Raw genomic sequence first — 18,416 nt, forward strand, 5'->3', positions numbered from 1 at the left:
CTAAAACATAAGACATCCTTTCAAGATAGAAAAACAAGGAAGTTAGGTCACATAAGTTCCACACACAAATTCTTCAGACAGTGGAAGTTGGAGGGGTTTCTTAAGCACTCACCTATTAACAGTGATGTTTGAGCAAGTCAGAGGCTTTCCTTATTTAACATAAATTAACAATTCAATACTTACCTATTATCTATCTCACAGATAATATGTGAAGTGATTTCAATTACTTGTAACAAATGATCCTCTTCAAAACATGATACTGTCTGGATTCTTTTGTACATGGCTTTTCCAAGGTGGTGGGAATCCAAGGGAGTCTATCAAAATGTTTTTCCGAGGACATATGAACCCGGCTGAATTCCATGTTTTGCAATTAGAATTGCATATGAAAAGAAAGTTCCCTAAATTTCAGTTTGGAACAGATCCTATTTGAAAGTCATAGGAAAAATAGCCCCACTGGGTTTAACCATAAGTGTGTGAAATGATTTCTTCAAACTGATGCACATGTTTAGTTGGTTTGGTTGCACAGTCATTCAGTAAGAGGATGTACCCTTTTGCTGGAAAGGCTCTTGGAGAAATTTTAGAACTGCAGAATTAATCACTCCTTCCACTTCCTTTTCATCCAGTGGTTAAAGGTTGTGAAGAGCTGTGACAACACTGGGTACAACAGATGAAGTACAGCTGGAATTTTTCAGCATTATGCTGGGGACCTCTGATAGGGCAGAACTCTGCTGTATCATGAAGTTGGAGTAAGATAATTTCTCTGGGAAAACTTATGGCCCTGATTCTGCTCTTGCTTATGCTTACCTCAAATTTAAATTTGGGTTCAGTAGAGAGACTTTGGGTTCAGTGAGAATGTCAAATTTCTGTGAGCTCTGATTTAGGTCTTTTGTTTAAAATTAAGGCAGAATTAAATGTTAAAGTGCAGCGTATTTTATAATTATTTAATAGTTAATAAAATGAAGTAATAGGATTTCAAATTCTGTTTTGAATTTTCTGGCCATGCATTTATTCTCTCCAAAAGAGACTGGCACTAGAAATGCTGCTGCTGTTTGAGAAATGGAGTTTGGTAAAATAAAAATAGATCATCTTATTACAACATTTCAGCATGATTTTAATACTGTATCTCAGTTTTTCTATTTTTGATTGATTTAACTTTCCATACCATATTGAAGCATCTGTTTCTATAACTTTTACCACAGTTCCTTATCAGCAGATTGAAATGGAGCACTTTAATAGGCCTGAATCAGGTGCTCCCACTCTGCCTTTCTGTTGAAAATTTTAAAAGGAAAATTGTTTTTAAAAAACCCAAAGCAAACAAACAAAAAAAAATAAAAAAAAAAAAAAACAAAAAACCTACCAAAAAAACCAAACCAAACAAACAAACAAAAACAAAACAAAAGAAACCCAAAAAAGAACAACAACAACAAAAAAGGTTGATGAATGTGGCAGTTTCTTATAGAAAGGTGACTCCAGTTTCTGGTCTGCTCTAGCAAACATTTATGGACATTTCAGCAGCAATATGATTAAGCAGAGGTTTTCAATATAATAGCTTGAGTATTTAGATTGATTGCAATAAGATCTGCTCCACAGTTTCAAGCTGGCACACTGTTACTCCAACATACACACACATAAACTTACCTGTTCCACCAGCTCTAAGTAATTTCTGTTTCACAGGATAGAAGTCCTAAGTTTGTTCTTGACACACTATTTCTCTCTGAGACTTATTTTTCTTTTCTAACATGTTCTTGCTCTTTAGAAATAATTATTATACAAAAAGATGAAAGGATTTCTTCCCATATCTTAAGACAAAGAGCTGAACAAGAGATAAGCTGTGACACAATTTGTGAAAAGTAAATCACTTTCTTTTTCTTGTTTACCCAAATAGATATTTGCTCTATAATTTTTCCCTTTGGTGTCTTTTCCTATTAGCTGTTTCCCCAATTTCTATAATTACATTGTAAAAATGATGGGTTATTACAGAAACTAAAATGCAATGGTAACTCATTGTTTTGCTTTCCTAATGCTCTTTACAAATCCAATTAATATCATGTAGTTAAGGTTAGCTGAAATACTGGATAAATCTACAAAGATGGTGAGGGGCCTTGAGAGGAAGGCAAATGAGGAATGGCTGAGGTCACTTGGTCTGTTCAGCCTGGAGAAGATGAAAGTGAGGGGAGACCTTATCACAATCCACAACTTTCCTGTGGAGGAATGTGGAGGAACAGACACTGAGATCTCCTCTGTGGTGACCAGTGACATGACCCAAGGGAATGGCCTGATGCTGAGTCAGGGGTGGTTTAGGTTGGGTGTTAGGAAAAGATTTTTCACCCCAAGGGTGGTCGGGCACTGGAACAGGCTCCCCAGGGAAGTGATCAGAGCACCACGCATGACAGAGCTCAAGAAACATTTGAGCAACACTCTCAGGTTAACAGTGGTATTCTTGAGGCTGAACTGTGCAAGACCAGGAGTTGGGCTTTGATGATCCCAGTAGGTACCTTCCAAATCAGGATATTCTATGATTCTATGAAAGATGCTATATAGGGCTCAACCTCTGTTAAAAGCTAACCCTTGTAAACATTAGAGTCTTTCCTGTGACATCACATCCTGTATCATGGACTTCTGAGACAAAATCTGTTACTCTGTCCTTTAACAACTCCATGCAGGATAGGGCGAAGTGGTATTTGCCATATTATTTATGGTTTCCTTACTCAGCTTAATGCTTTGTCCTTAACATGCCCTTTTCTGTCACTTACCATCTTTTGTAATTCTTCATCTTCATTTCCCAAGAGCAGAATAGCTATAGTTTTGTTTTCTAATCTTCTTTGTAGTTTGAGTTTTGTTTATTTATGATTTGGGATGAAAAACTATTGCATGGCATAACTTTCCTAGAAGCCAGTGGACTCACTAGAGCAGAGAGTGATTCTATTCATGGGCTCCAGGAACTTCTACATTTTCGAAGCTTAAAATTCGAAAATTAGACTTCAATTTTATAAATAAACTCCGCAGGCTCTGTAAATACCATAGTCCTGCTGGGTACATCCATCTGAGCTCAGATATTAAATCAAAACTTAAACTTGCTCTGTAATGCCTTGCACTGCAGCTTTTGTGTCTCTCATGTCTCCTTGTGAAATACTGCCTCCTTACAAAATGACTTGATGTTACCATAAGGTGAAGATTTCTTAAAGACTACAGATGTTTGATCTGGAACAGACAAAGAGATTGGTTCTTACATGGGTGTTTCAATCAGATCTTCTCTGCGATTTGCACATGAAAATGTTACCAAAATACATAGAATTTGAAGGCAGTTAGGAATTAAGATAGTTACCAGAGCTTGGTCAGTATGAATGTGTGGTCTAATTGTGAACCCAATTATTACCGTGCACAGATTTTTATTGTGGAGGAGGAGGAGGATTTCCCAAGACTGAAAAAGAAATTAATCCAACTTTCTCATGAAAACACACTTTGAAAAAGATCATTAATTGTTCACTGATCATTCATTGTCATACCAATGACTTTCTAATTATTTTTCTTCCCATTTACAAAAAAATAGTGGTGGCTAAAGACCCACATGAATGTTCACAATGCTCATGGCTGTTTTCACTGAAAATGTTACTTTCATTGTTGCAAAAAATGAGAAGAAGCGATTAAACTCTTCCTGACATGCTGAAAAATACTGTGTCTTCAAAAATATTAATAGTAAAAGCAGCTAAAATGCATAAAAATTTACTGGTTTTTGCATATGTAATTCTTGCCGCTGCTGGACATATGATGCTATATGACAATGGGGAACAAGCTTTTCTCAGTAACTCTTAAGACAGTAAAAGTTTTAGAGCACCTGAAATAATGGAAAAGACTCACCAAATGCAAATGACAGCTTTCATCTTCCTTTATGAAGCACATGCTCATGAATATATGCATTTTTGCACATGTAGGAGCTCAAGTGTATCTGCCTTCCGACAAATGAAAGAATACGGAAATTATGTACTCAGAATTAGTTAGAAGTTTCCTTTACTTTGAATTCTCCAATTTAATTGAAATTCCCTTCCTGAGCTGGAACATTTCTTGGAGACTGCCAGATTCAAGAAGGGGGCACTGTTACCCCTTCTCCTTCCTTCAGAAGTTTTTGTGCTATTTAAGTACCCAGTGCTGCTTTTGGTGATACTAACAGCCTTTTGGCAGTTCTGTGCTGTTTGTCTGCACAATCTGTCCATCTAAAGTAGCAGAGCATGAGAAGCTGATCTCCTGAGGGAACTCCAACAATATCGACAGGCTTGATTGACATAAAACCAGTCTCTCTCTTTCACCTCCACTGAACTCTTAGAGTAAATTCAGGGCCTGACTGAAGTGAGATAGGACTTCAGCCATTGACTTCCATGGGAACAGAATCTGAACACTAGCAGCTACTGCCCTCTCCTAAGGCAGCCCTGAATATCTTGGCAAATGCTGTTTAGAAGCATTATCAATTTGATCCCACTTCCTTCTCAAGACTCAAAGCCAAGTTCAGGGCTATTTATGTCTTATTAACCAGAGAAGGCTTTGGATGGGAACTGCAGCTAGCGTTTAGGTTTCTGCCTTGAAAAATGGGTTATGGTTTAATGAACCTTGTTCAGGTTAAAGCAGTTATTTATTCTTTATATTTGTGCTTGTTGCTGTCAGGTAGAAGTCAGTGAAAGAGCAGTGCCTTCTATCTTGAAGAGCTTATCAGGATGGAATAGCCTGAAATTTGTTTCAAGTGAATAAATCCCCACAATTTTTACAGGAAAATAGCAACAGTAGATTTTCCAGATATGCTTCAAAATACCACATATGCACAAAACTTAGAGGATGTCAAGAACCATACAAAAAGATCTGCTTATCACTTCAAAATGTGAACATCTACAGATATCCAAATTATATTTTCTATTAAGTCAGCAGTACAAAAGGTGAGAGAAGAGGCAGAGACACAGGCATTTATTTTCAGTCCATGTGTTCATACAGAGGAGAAAGAGAAAAGTAAAAATGCAGTCCATAAATTGAAGACTGTCTACATGGAATGGAAAAGAAACAGAAAAGTTTACAATATTCCCTTTTTTGTTTCCTCCCCTTCTTAAGTATTTGGGGTGAAATAGACCACTTCTACAACAATCATAAGTATTATTCATCTAATGTTGATATTGTTTTACTAGTTCTTAAATATATACTATTTTGAATTGATAACCATGGTACCTAATTGTGATCCTTTTCTTGGTGGAAGTAAATTTATTATTTTTAAAGCACACTGGAAATTTAATGAAACCATTAAAAATAATTCCGCTTAGAAATCATTATTGCTTGCATGGTGGAATGGGATGTGGACTTTCTAATATCTTCTGTTGCACTGTATTTGACCAGTAATAATGATGATACTAATATTTGGATGCATCAGATCTTGGAAAGCCTAGAGGATCTTTCTGACAAAGCATATCTAGAGGGCTGAAGTAAGCCAAGGTTTGAGTTTTTCTATGTACTTAGAGCAACATCTTTGAATTCCCAAGATTGTTACATTCTACTTTATGTCCTGAAAGAAGTGAGATTATTAATTTGGGTATATGTATATGTATATGTGTATGTATCTAGAGAGAGAAAGAGAGAGAGAGGTTGGTTACCATAATTGTTTCCAGGTGTAAACCATTAGGACCTTCAACACTTCAGAGTTATAAAAATAATTTTGTATCTTTTTTGATGCTACATGCCTGTGTTTAGGAGGAAAAAAACAACAAAACCCTGAAAATCCTCAACCCAAAACCATCCTATATGGGCTATGTCATCCTGTCAGAATGTTTTGTTTTGAAATTCTTACTTCTTTTAATGTTGTTCAACACAGACTGATTTTGTGCACTGAATTACTCAGTTTATCATAGAGGAATATAATCCCCCAAGCAGAAGCTTGACTGTGTAGAGCATTGTCCTTTTCCACCTTCTTTCCAACCTCCTGAAAAGTCTATGCAATACTTCTTCACATTTTTTCTAGATGGGGCTGGTAAAGTTGTTTGGTAGCGCTGTTCAATCTCAATCAACTTTAGGAAGCCACTAATTAACAAATATGAGGTTTTCAATTGGTAATGCTGGAGAGGGTAATTCCGGAAATGGTAACCGCTTCCTATTTGTGGTTGGCTAATACAGAGAGAGAGGATGTGTAGAATTCCTAACTTGTTAAACCACATCACTGTACATGGGCTGATACCACATGTGTTCATTAGCAGATGATCAGGGCATGTGTAAATATCCACTGTGCAGATGGTTTTTGCATGGTCCTCCTGACGATATCATATGTTGCTTGGTAGCTGTTCAGTGCTTAAAACAAAAAGCTTTTGAAGCTTCAGATGTGATGTTTAATAGGTCTTTCCCTAATGCTAGCTTAGCACCTGCTCCTCCCTCACAATCACATTGAAGTGAACTCTAAGTAACCACTCTGAAATCATGCAGCATCAGGCCATGGAGTAAAACCAATGAAAGCACAGGGCAATCAGCCCTGTAAAGTCTCTCTATCTGCAGAAAGAATTTCCATAGCCACCTGGATGCTTTTAAACCTTCATTATACTAAATTTAAAATGGTTGGCTGAGCATTGCTTCTAGAAAAATCAGATACAATAATCAAAGTTGGAGGTGGGGAAGGACCTCTGAGGTCACACAGTCAAGCTTTTTGCCAATAATGGATTGTTTCCTGCAGTTCAGTTTCTAGTGACCTTGGAAATTACTAGCCTGGTAAAATGATAATGAAAAAACCAAAGCTGTTACAGCTTCAGAAGTAGCCAAAGTGACACTGTCCCAATGTGAAATTGTGTTTTTGATGTGAGATTCTCTGTGCATTGTTTCTTGATTGCAGCTTTTAAGTGGTCACAGTTTTAATCTACACTTTCTGACCCATTTTGAATTGGCTATAATCAGGAGCTTGGTACATGTTAGCTTGTTTTAATACCACATGAACTTGTCCCTTAACCAAATCATATTTCTTATTACAAATAAATAAGTCTTGGTCAGCCCCCCAACCAAAAATTTTCTTCATGTCTCTGCAGTTGTATTCTTTCAACCTTTCTAGCCTCCTAGAAACAGGAAATGGGAAGGAAAAAAACAAAAGAGATTTCTTAGTTTTTCCATCAAATCTCTTGGTTAATTAATTACAGACTTATCATGCCTGGGAACTCAAAGATTCCTGAAAAGATTCATATGTGACACATGATTTTTAGATTTCTTTCAAACAGGCAAATATTGGTTTACTTCTCTGCTGATGTAGGCAACAAACTACAACGCTAACATACACCTAAGTGGGTAGAATTTGGCCCTCCTTTTAGGGATGAAACAGGACAGACAAGCTCCCACCAGCAGAGTAATTAAAGTTTTGGTTAAAAGAATATTTTAGTAGGCTGTCAAAAGCTGAGTAGACGGCAAAGAGATCCCAAGACACCAAGTTCCCTTCCTGTTGTGCTTGTTTGATGTGTGTTAACTTCTTCTCTAGGGGGCCCTATTGTGGGCTGCCTTTGGGTGTGCAGGGCTGTAATTTTCCTTTTCTTCCTGGGACTCTGGGCCCCCCCGACTATTGTATTCACACACTCCGGAACTCCCTTGGAGAGGAAAAGGGTCTTCCCAGCTGCCAACTTGCTTAAAAGAACAGTTAAGACGAAAAGAAAGCTGATTGCACTGGGCTTGGCAAAAGTATCCATTTTATTCTGGGTTTTTTTAGATTTTTAAAGGACTAAACGTTGAGAAACACCAGAATAGTGGGAACACTTATTGCTTAAACAGGTTCTTGCAAAGTTTTTGCAATTAAAAACAGAAAGCTGCTTTAGTAAAGCAGTTTTTATCCTTGCTCTATTGCTGGTCATGAATACGTGTCTAACTTAGCTGGAACTATTGCCTGACTATACTGTTCCACTACAGCAACTTAACATTCTGCGTAGGCTGATTATTTTTTCAACAATATTTGCTAAATTCTTTTAAGGGCTGCCAGTATATATTTTTTGAAGCTTAGTTAATAAAAACAGCTGCCAGTGGAGTCAAGGCTAAAAGAGGCAAAAAATATCTACAGAAGGCAAGATTTTACTTCAAAAGATCAGTATTACAAAGCACTACTGTTGCTGTTATAATCACTTTCTTTGGGGGGGATGCTAATACAGACTGGGTTTCTTGTCTTCACAGCCCCCACCGAGCCTTTGCTGTGCAAATTTGCTGATGGAGGGCAAAAGAAGCGCCAGAATCAAAGCAAATACACACAGAATGGAAGGCCATGGCCCAGAGAAGGAGAGGTAAGTGCCACGTAGCAATTATTTTCCTGGGGTTTGGCAGAAGTCAGCGACAAACCTGGAGGTCTACTTTCCAGGCTGTGAAGAAATCAGATTGCACACAAAATGCAATAGTTTCATACAGGAAAAGCTATGTAAGCAGTGGGGAGATAGAGGTTTATGATAATGTGCAGAGTGTAAGTTACAGGAAAGGAGAATTTCTGAGCTTGGTGTGGAACTGTGAGTGCTCTGCAGGCAGACCTGAGCTTAGGATTCTCTTACTCATGAGCCATCAGCACCCAAGTTGTGCCTTTTACAAACCAAATCAATTTACACTGAAGCAACTAAATAATGTTATTTCCTCCATCTAGTTCCTGGTGGTAAAATATCCTCAGGGAATATGACAACTGTTCCAAAAGAGAAAGATACACCTCCAGATGTAGGGTCTATGTAAAAGTTCTCCAAAAGCTTATCTGAGCTGAGCTCTTCATTCTGTTCAAGACAAAGCAATTTACAGTAGCCTCAGCTGCATCATGTATACAACGCCTTAAAGTAATCTAATGGTTGCCCTCTTCCTTGCTGCAAGTAGTCTTTTGCTGGAGTTTCTTTTCAGTGTACTTCTATATGAAATTACTCCAAATGAAGGTGAAATAAGAAAAGCACTTTTTTTTTTGATTCTTCATGAGTTTGTTTACTGCTTTTGAATTTTACTGACAAAAAAAGACTTGAATAAAAAAGGTAGGTCTGATCACATTGCCTTCTTACACATTAAGAAGTATAGTATAACATATAGTGTTATAGAAGTATAACACATAGTGTTATCTGTGAAGGCTGAAGAACTTGCAAGTATTTCTATCCTAAACAACTATTCTTTGTGTTTATGGTTGAGCCTTAAAGGAAAAAGTATGGGTCTCAATTGTGCTCTTCTAGAATACAAGTCTGGGGGAAAGGTGTCTTTTTGGGGGGGAGGGAGGGGGTTAGTGTTGCTATGTTTACTTAAATTTTAGAAGGCAAACCAAAAAAAAAAAAAAAAAAGAAAAATATTTGCTGTTTCTGAGTTACATGTTTCTAGAGTATTTCTGCTTTTTTGTAACTACTTGATTTTTCTAGCCGATACTTTTCAGACCATTACTTTATGACATATATACTCTAGCACTATTGGTGAGCTCCTAAAACAAACAGAAAGGTCTTTTGAAAGTGTAGGAATTTCTCCCACCATCCCATGGTTGTTCTACATTGTTCTAACAGCAAAGGGTCCATTTTTATCTCCGTGGGCTGAAAATCCCAGTGTGGCAGACAAGTTTACTGCAGGACATTGCAGAAGTCTCCAAAGGCTTATTGCTGTATCTTACACCGTATGTCTTGAAAAATTGAGTTATCTTCACAGGAGCCATTATGGTTTGTCATGTTAGGGATCTACTGAGGAACAATTGCCTAAAAAGTAATTCAAGCAGTAGGCTCAGGTCAGCCTATACAGAGCTTGAAAAACAAAGATATGTATATAGGAGACAATAATAAATCCTCAATAAGGTCAACAATCCATATTTTAAAGACCTCTAAATCCCTGTTTAAAAAGTAAATACCATCATAGCTATTATCTCCACTGTTTAATAATTCCTTCAGTTCAAATCAATAACAAAAGAGAATATAAAGTTAAAGCCATCAAGTCACCATTATGCCTGTAGCCTCAGGGCATCAGCTTATTGCATCTTGTGTTGTTCATTTGCTGCTAGTGGAGTGGTGCCTATTAAGCCCAGTGATACCCTGGTGACCTAGAGGCAGGGTGTGGCTGGTGTGTTTGTAGTATGAACACTTAAAAACTGATTTTCAGTGCTGGGAGACGTCATTCCTTGTTATTGATTGCAGTCAACTACAAAGCTGTTGTCACAGTATAATGTACAAAGATGAAAAGACTGTAAACATACAAATTCAGAGTATTTCAGGCTAGATTTTCTCCATTTTTCTCTTTTTACTAACATCTGGTTAATTCCTGCTGCACAATGGATATTTAATACCCATAGCATCAAAGACAAGAATGCATGTTCTCTTTTAGGGTCCCTCATTTATTGAATTTCTTCCCCACTGTTAATTTTCTTATTTCCAACATAAAATCTTTCTGTATAATTACTCTTATATTTCATATGCAATAAGGTTTTTCAAACTCTCTGTTCTTTAACAATCTTATTCTAAAAATTATCTACAATTCAGCTGTTGTATAGGTAGCAGCACTTGAGTAACCTTCCTACAATTATTTCTGTGTGTTTTAATATTTTTTTAAATTTCTTCTTAAAAGAACAGGTGATCTATGACAAGTGTCGTAGTTCTGGTGACAAATGGGATCTGGAAATGTTCCGTACACCTCTGCTTTGTCTTGATTTCTTCCCCAAAGAAAAGTATTGAAACAGCATCCAAGAGATTACTTGCTTAGTGTTTCAACCCTGGACAAATTCTGTGGTATCTAGACCAAGATGTATTTTGGCTGTTGTTCAGATAAGCCTTTGCATTCTTCAACACTTTCGTGAAGGGCATTCCTAAAACACCTGAGGTTTAACCAACATTAGCAGTGAGCATGCTTAAGGATTATTTCTTGGAAGGGCAGATCCCAGGGAAATGACAGCAACTGTTCTGTCACTGGCTTCAAACTTGAGCATACAAAGTAGAGACAGACAGCTGTGCCCAGTACTCTGCTGTAAGGAGGGAATGGCAGGAGATTTAGTGGGGAGGAGCAGGTTTGCTGTAGTGTTATATCTCCGGTCATGATGCTGTCTTTTATGAAGAGCTTCCATGGAATTTTATAAGACAGGATTTCTTCTTTTTTTTTTTATTTTTTCTGTGAAGTCAGGTCATACTGCCAAAAAGCAATAGCAAATCTTATTCCTACCTTACATCTTTGTAGATTGCTTTATAACCATACAGAAATACTTTGATTGGCTGTTAAATTGCCTGCCCTTTTAAAGTCAAATATTTAGGAATACACTGAATTTCTCTAGGCCCTTTTTGGAGATCTGGGGGGTTGAATTTGGTGCTTGGTTACTTGGGCAGTTGTAACCAGGGAAGAATGCCAGATCATGAATAGTGCTTTCTAGTCCTCACCCTAATACTCTTGTTTGGAGTCTCAGGAAAATATTCAGCAGATTTACTGAAACATTTAACTTAGTGTTTGTGATGGTTGACCAGTTCTGGACTACAGAGCTGAGAGCTTTTATTAGTGATGGCTTTATATAAGGCTGTCAAATTAGACATCTAATAGACAGATGCAATAAATGTACAGTGAAACCTGCAAGTGTTGGAAATACTTGCAGTGAAATTCTGACCCAGCAACTGATATAATTTCTGCATAAATTTCGTTAATTTCTCTTTTGGGCTAGTTCCTCCTCACACTGGTTTAATTAAGCACTCTGTTTTGAAACTCAATCTGACAAGATTGTATTGAGATGGTGCTAAAGGATAATCATATTCAAACTTTTTCTGTAAAATATTTGATTCAATTTACCTCTAAATTGTAACTGACACGTGTAGAGGTGGGTGACATAAATCTCTAAAAATGTTTTAGTCAAAAAGTCACCCGGGGAATCAAGTGTAGTAACAAAATAAGATCAGATTGGATTAAAAACCACAACATAAATTTTGCAACATAATCTCCTATTGCAGATTTAATGAGTCCTTGTTTTGATTATTCAGAAATAAAGTCTTTTGATGCATGTATTTAAGAGCAGGTTTATTTGAAAATGACCTGGTAGACAGAAAGAACTGCCTAAAGTTTATTATGGTTTTTTAGAAATTGTAGTTTTCTACATCTGGTCAGCCCAAAGTGATTAAGGGTTTTTTAATGGTCACACTATTTTGAACTCTTTGATATTTCACTTGCAAGTTTCTGTAAAATTTGGGCTATTTAAATAGTTGCATTGTCTTGTAAGAGAGTACCACCCTTACAGTATTGTTGCATATATCACAACAGTGAGATGCACCCTTGAATGCAATCCCCTTGTCATTGAATTTGGTCTGATGTCTGTAATGATATTCAACAACTGTCACTAATAATTCATCCATTGATTGCTTTTTTGCTTCCATAATCTAAGTTACATTTTTTCGTTTCTAAAGAGCCAATAGGTTACCTTCCTTTCCTTCCCTTTCTTCTCTTTCTCCTTAGTCTTTTGTCCTTTGTTTTCTATCAAGCTCAGTTCGTGCAATATCCAAAGAATTTTAATTCTTTCTTAAAAACCTAAAACTATCTGATAGTTTGGGAATGTTACTTTTGTAACTGTTTCTCTTTTTATCCACACTTCATTACAACTTTGCCTAATGCAAACAGCAATTTAGAGAGAGAAGCATACAATAGGTAATTTGAGACAGTCCCCAAATTTTTTGTAAAGTCAGTACCAGCAAAGGGATGAAGCAGTTGATTCTGGTGCCAATGGTCCCTTTTTTACCAGCAGATGCATTTAGAAATTATTAGGAGTTCTGTGTCAGGCCTATTTATAACTCAGTCATGGATTGTTTTTATACCTCCAAGGACGTAGGTACTATTTGGTTGGGTTCCATAATCCTGAGTGTCTAGGGCAGATGTATTTTATACCTAGACAAGTAACTTTGCTGTGAGAAGCAATTCCCAGTTCTGTCAAGATAAGCACTAGTAGCTTCATATGTAAACCACCCACAAAGATATATATACTATATAAAAATATATAAATATATAAAATATATCTCTATATATAGATATATAGAGATTGTCCTAGTTTGAAAGACAGGTGTTTACTAAGGAAAGCAGAAGCCTCCCTTTGAAATGAAAAGCGTGATCCCTCCTCCCTACAAATTATTATAATTTTGGAATTAAGGGAGCTCTCAGGCAAAGATATGGGGGTAGGAATAACAGTTCTTTACTAGTATAACTAACAAGACAAACAAGAACAACAACAGCTATGAAATTACCCACAAACAGAACAGTAACTCAGTCCCAGTGTTTTTTGGCTGCAGGCACCTTTTCCCTGAGCTGCAGTTCCCGGTGCTGGGGGCGGGCGGGTCCCGCAGAGCTGCAGGAGGGCTGGGGGTGATGGCAGCGCTGTCCCAGGGGAAGAGAGAGATGGAGAGAGAGCTCTCCGCTCACGGTGTGGGTCCCGATGCTCAGCAGAGTGCTGGATGGTGGCAGGTTACAGCGAGAAGGCAGCAGGGCAGGGTCCCACAGCAGTGAGGATGGCTCCCGGTGCTGGGATGGCAGGGATGGGACACAGGCGGCGATCGTCCTTCTCGTCAGAACTCCGTGGGGGAAATGGGGCAAGACCCCGCCTTCCGCTTCCTCTTCTGGCTGTTTGGATATCAAGGGGTTTCCCTCTTCCCTCCCCTTCCTTCCCCCTGCCACTGGAGCCTAATCAACAGGTATCTTAGGGGGGGAAATTCCACAGAGGGAAAAGGGAAAGAACCAACCCCCAATAGGAGGAGAAATCCAGGGGGCCTTCTGCTTGGAAAACCCACCACATCCATGGATTTCACCCCTTTTTACTTTTCAGGCCTCTCCATTTCTTTTTCCAATGGACTGTGGCTTCCAGTGCAGCCGAAGGTCCTGTGGTGGTGGCAGCCTCCCCTTGCAGAGGTGCTCCAGCACTAGGCAGAGGCTGGCCAGGGCAGGTTTGAGGAGATGATGTGGAAGCCCCACCTCTGAGGAGGAGGAGGCACAGCACATCTCATAGCAGGTTGATATTGTGAATTTTTGCTCAGTGTCAGAAAGACAGGTACACTGAGAGTAGACGGTGAAATGATTGTGAAGTTGTTCATGAAATCAATTTCACAGCAACACAGAAGATACTGGGCTGCACAGAAAATGCACAGAAGGTAATTGGTCATTTATAGGTATTTATGTTTGTTGGAAGACATATACTGCACTGGTAAGTTTTTTCTTATGAGTTGTCACAGGGGTTGGGTAGTGAGATAATAAACCCACTTTATTTCGCATGATATTGAAGATCTGGTCATTCATGTTCAAATCATACCAAAGAGGGGGATAAAAAAATCAAAAAAGAAACATAACATCTTTGCCCATGGAAATTTTTCACAGTAAAGTGTTGAACAAAAGGTCTTGAACTTCCTGGGGAAACCCTTGTTTTCCAGAGGCTTTTTGATGTTTCCTGTTCTTTATTGAATGAAAGAGCCTAAATTTAAAGACAGGTGCAGACTGACACTGTTGTTCTTAGAATCTCTTTCACTGATGTCAATAGTTAGAAAACTGCAGCAAAAAATAACAAAAACTATAATTCTTTCCTTGTGTCCTTTGAGTTCAGACACTTTCATAAAAATAAGAGATAAGTAAACTCATATAGTTTAAGTAATCTTTTTTAAAAATCAATATTTTTAACAAGCTGGGTTAATTTATGACTACAGACCAGTAGTCATTAAGAATGACCTTTATTTCTATCAGTGTATTATCATTCAGGAGCTGAGTCTAGGGCCATTATCTAGCTGAGTGGCATGAAAATTATGTGGTTCAGTTGTTCCTTAAAAGAAGATTTATCTGACAAATACTTTCCTAAAGTAGCATTCCGTCACCAGTGCCACTCCCTCAGGTGACATTCTATCAGTGTCACCATGAGAAGAATAAGACCCTCTCCTTCCACTGAGACACAAGCCAGCCAGTGGGTGAAAAGACACAGAAGAAAACAATCTCTCAGCACAGCAGAGGGCTCCTAAAGAGGCATCAGCCAGTGCTTGGTATAGTTCAGCCTGTATTAGCACTATGACAGCTATATTCAATTCTGATTTTAGCAGAATGAGCTAGACCTCTCTCACACTCAAGTCTGAGGCCAGCCCTAATATTCTGCATTTGGTATTTTTGGAATTCCTGTTTGTCTGCCATGGAGGAAAGTTCAGACAATTTCCCAGTAAGTTATTATTGCTCATCAGTTTTTATTCCTGATGAATGAGGATGCTTCGGACTATAAATCTTTGACTGGTCCAGGCTAAGTGTTGCCACTCCTGGGCTTCCAGCCAGCGTAATTTTGCAGGGAGAAATTATGCAACTTGATGAGAAAGAAGTAAATAGTCCTGTGTTAGCAGCTATTTGAAATAGCAGCTGTTTAAGGCTATGCAGCAATGGGGGATATTAGCAATATTACTGGGCCAACCGTAGGTGGTTACCATATGCACATATTGCCACGTGCTGTGTCCTATTTGTCTAATGTGAAACTTTTCATTTACTGGTAAATGTGATGGTGATATTTATAGTGGTCACTGCTGAAGTGCTTGAACAGATTCTGGGAATCTGTCGCCATGCAGTATGGATATGGGACGTGGATAAGGAGGAGATGAGTGTCTAGCCTTTCATATTTTGTACTGTTGAGGATCACAGCTGTACCCCCTGTTCTCAATAACAATGTAGAGAACTGAGTTTGTGCTGTTTGTCTGCATGGACACACACACACAGGTGTGGCTATGATGGGGTTGGAGGGTGAGCCGAGTGCCCAAGCCATGACCATGTGCGAAATATCCCTGAGAAAAGAAAATTAAAGCAGCAGAAACATGTTTGCAGGTCTCACATGGACAGCAAGTGAAAGAGCTGCTGCAGGTTTTCATTCCTGGACCTTTTTTTCCTATTTATGTCAAAGAAACTAAAATAAGACTGGTTGTTTATTTTTGCTTTTTCTTCCAGACCCACCAACCTTGCTGCCATTTTATCCCCCAGTCACTAATGCAAGCTACAGGATATAGTGAGTCCTGATTCAGCAACTCTAAGCTAGATCTACAAACTCCTTAATTTAGAAAGCTTGTATCTGTCCTTTCCCAAAAAATTATGTTTCTTCCCTAAGTCTGAGTAGACATGTGATGAGAGGTAAAATGTAAGCACCTCAATTTAAAAAGAATATCTTAAGTTTTTTAAAGACCATTTTCAAAAAAAGTTGTTAGAATTAATTTTTCTGTCCCTCTAGGGCTTGTACGTAACATTTGTCTTTACTGGTGCAGGAATAGAAAAAGAAAGTAATAACAAATTTTATAGGTGTTGAAAAGAGAAAGGAAAACAAGACCGTATGTTTCCTCAAAAATTAATTGCAGCTAAAAAGTTTTCTTTTCTCTTTTGTTTGGAAATTTATATGTTTCCATTAGTAATTAATGCAACCTTACTAAACAATATGATGTGCTGAGCATGTATAAGACATAAGAATATAAAACCAAGTTACATAAGGGATTATGATTTTCTAAGCTAATTTATCTTCTTTTTTTTTACATCAAAATTAGTAGTTGTTTGGGTCTCCCTAAATTCAGTTCTCTGACATTTTAAACTTTTAAATGACAGAAATAGCCATTTTATTTTTCTTTGTATGAAATCAGTATTTCTTTAAAAAATAGCAACATATACTTGGACTTAGTCTCCTGAATTATCCTTTGCTCGGGAGAGACTACATATTTTATTAAAACAGTGGCATTTTCATAAAGCAAAACTTTTTCCCTAGCATCTGCTTAAAAGAATAATGAGAGAAATATACAGAATTAATAAGGACACGAACCTTTTTTTTTTTTTGGCAGCATAAGTTAGCATGAAACCTGGCCTTTCAGAACAGAAATTATTTTTGGCCTCTGGAAATCTGGACCGCCTCTTCTTAGACCAGTTTGCAGCTGCTGGGCTAACCCAGCTTTTCCAGGAGTGCTGCCCACTCTCTGCCTGCTGGTCACCGGTGCATTTACCCTGGCTGCTCACCTGCCTGCCTGGGAACCAGCCAAGCCCAAATGCTTTCCTGACCTGTCTGCACAGCCATCTGGAAGGGGGCAGGTGCCATTATTCAAAAGTACTTCAGTAGATGGCTTTAGGGGCATGGAAAGCTCCCAGCAGGAGCACACAGACCATGCCACGTGGTTGGTAAAGCATCTGTCCTTGAAGAAAATACTGCCTGTCTCAGGCAACAAGCATAGGATATGTATGAAAATGAAGAGCAACACAGTGTCTTGGGGCAGGATGGTGCCATGGCGTTTTTTCAGCTGCTCCCACAGGGAGAGCAGCACCTTGAGCAATAGAGTTTCTCTCCTCTGCACTTCTTACCCTGCACAAAGGACAACTTCTTCCCATCTCTTGAAGGTCCTACACTGGGAGGCATTTCACAAAGGGAGGAATAAAAATCGATAAGGAAGGCAAAAAGTCAAAGCAAATGCAGTATGTGGGAGGAGAGATTGTCAGTTCCATGTCTTTAAGTGAATGCTGGGGAAAAAAAAAAGGTCTTTCCTGCATGACCCTGACTGCTATCTTGGAGCATAAGGTGGAGTGTTTAATTCTGTCTGCAGCCCTGCTCTCTCACTGCCTTTCCTGTGGTACCTGTGCCTATGTCTGCTAATGGTGGCAGTGATGACAGTTGTTAACTGGACAATGTTTTGACACTTCCAAATCCTCTTGCACAGGTCATGGTCTGCCTGGTGCTAAATGGCAGTTGAAAAGCTCTGTGTAACACATTAACAAATTCTTTTGCTGTCCAGATCTCTGAAGTATTTTAAAAGCCTTGTTTGAAAGCTCAAGCTTTTCTTCTTCACAGTCTATTTTTTGTTTCTTGCCTCATGATAATTAATTACCTCTAAGTACAGTTACACCCCAGGGAAATGGTAGGCAGGGGTCATATGGGGTGTGACCTTTGTAGGAAAGATGAGACTCCTTCCTGTGAATCTCTCATGAAGTTGGCTTTGGAATATTTACCAACCATCCATTTCACAGGCAACAGCAGGATTTGGGCCTGTCTTGTTATAGTGACTAATCAGCTGTAAAGGCACTGATCTCCCTGTAGTTATTAATTGATACTGATGCAACAAAACCACCATTTGCCCTAAGTGTTATGGAAAAATGACAACCAGCAGACTGAACAGATCTGTTTCTCAGTGATTTCTCGGGCTAGGAAAACACCCAATCTGTCCATGCTGCTTTGGGCCATCTAAGCTTCCCTTGAGAATTCAGATTTCTATTTAAGTTGTGTTCAGTTTTTATTCATATTGGCTTTGAATATGATTCACCTCTTTTTTTTTCTTTTCTTTTTTTTTTTTTTTTACTCTTTTCCTGCAGTAATAGTAAAAATCTGTTTTTCTTCCCTAACTATGTGCAGGCTGGCATGGCTTTGACTTATGATCCAACAGCTGCTATACAGAATGGGTAAGAAATGCATGTTTTCTTATGTCTTTTTAAAAATTATTTTCAATATCATCTTCTGTTTTCTCTTTCTA

The 18,416-nt window shown here is 38.3% G+C and overlaps 1 protein-coding gene across 4 annotated transcripts in view; it reads left to right on the forward strand.

Moving 5' to 3' along the window:
* The window catches only part of RBMS3 (RNA binding motif single stranded interacting protein 3), a 432,183-nt gene that overhangs the window by 344,486 nt on the left and 69,281 nt on the right, over positions 1-18,416 (forward strand). For 3 of the 4 annotated variants that reach the window (XM_062496477.1, XM_062496494.1, XM_062496485.1), the window contains exons 7-8: positions 8,155-8,261; positions 18,299-18,345. In XM_062496477.1, coding sequence (XP_062352461.1) covers positions 8,155-8,261; positions 18,299-18,345 — 154 coding nt within the window. Of the gene's footprint in view, positions 1-8,154; positions 8,266-16,150; positions 16,156-18,298; positions 18,346-18,416 lie in introns of all 4 variants that reach the window. The other variant, XM_062496503.1, reaches the window with a different exon arrangement.

The sequence above is a fragment of the Cinclus cinclus genome, chromosome 1 (assembly GCF_963662255.1).
Source record: "Cinclus cinclus chromosome 1, bCinCin1.1, whole genome shotgun sequence".
NCBI classification, from domain to species: Eukaryota; Metazoa; Chordata; class Aves; order Passeriformes; family Cinclidae; genus Cinclus; species Cinclus cinclus.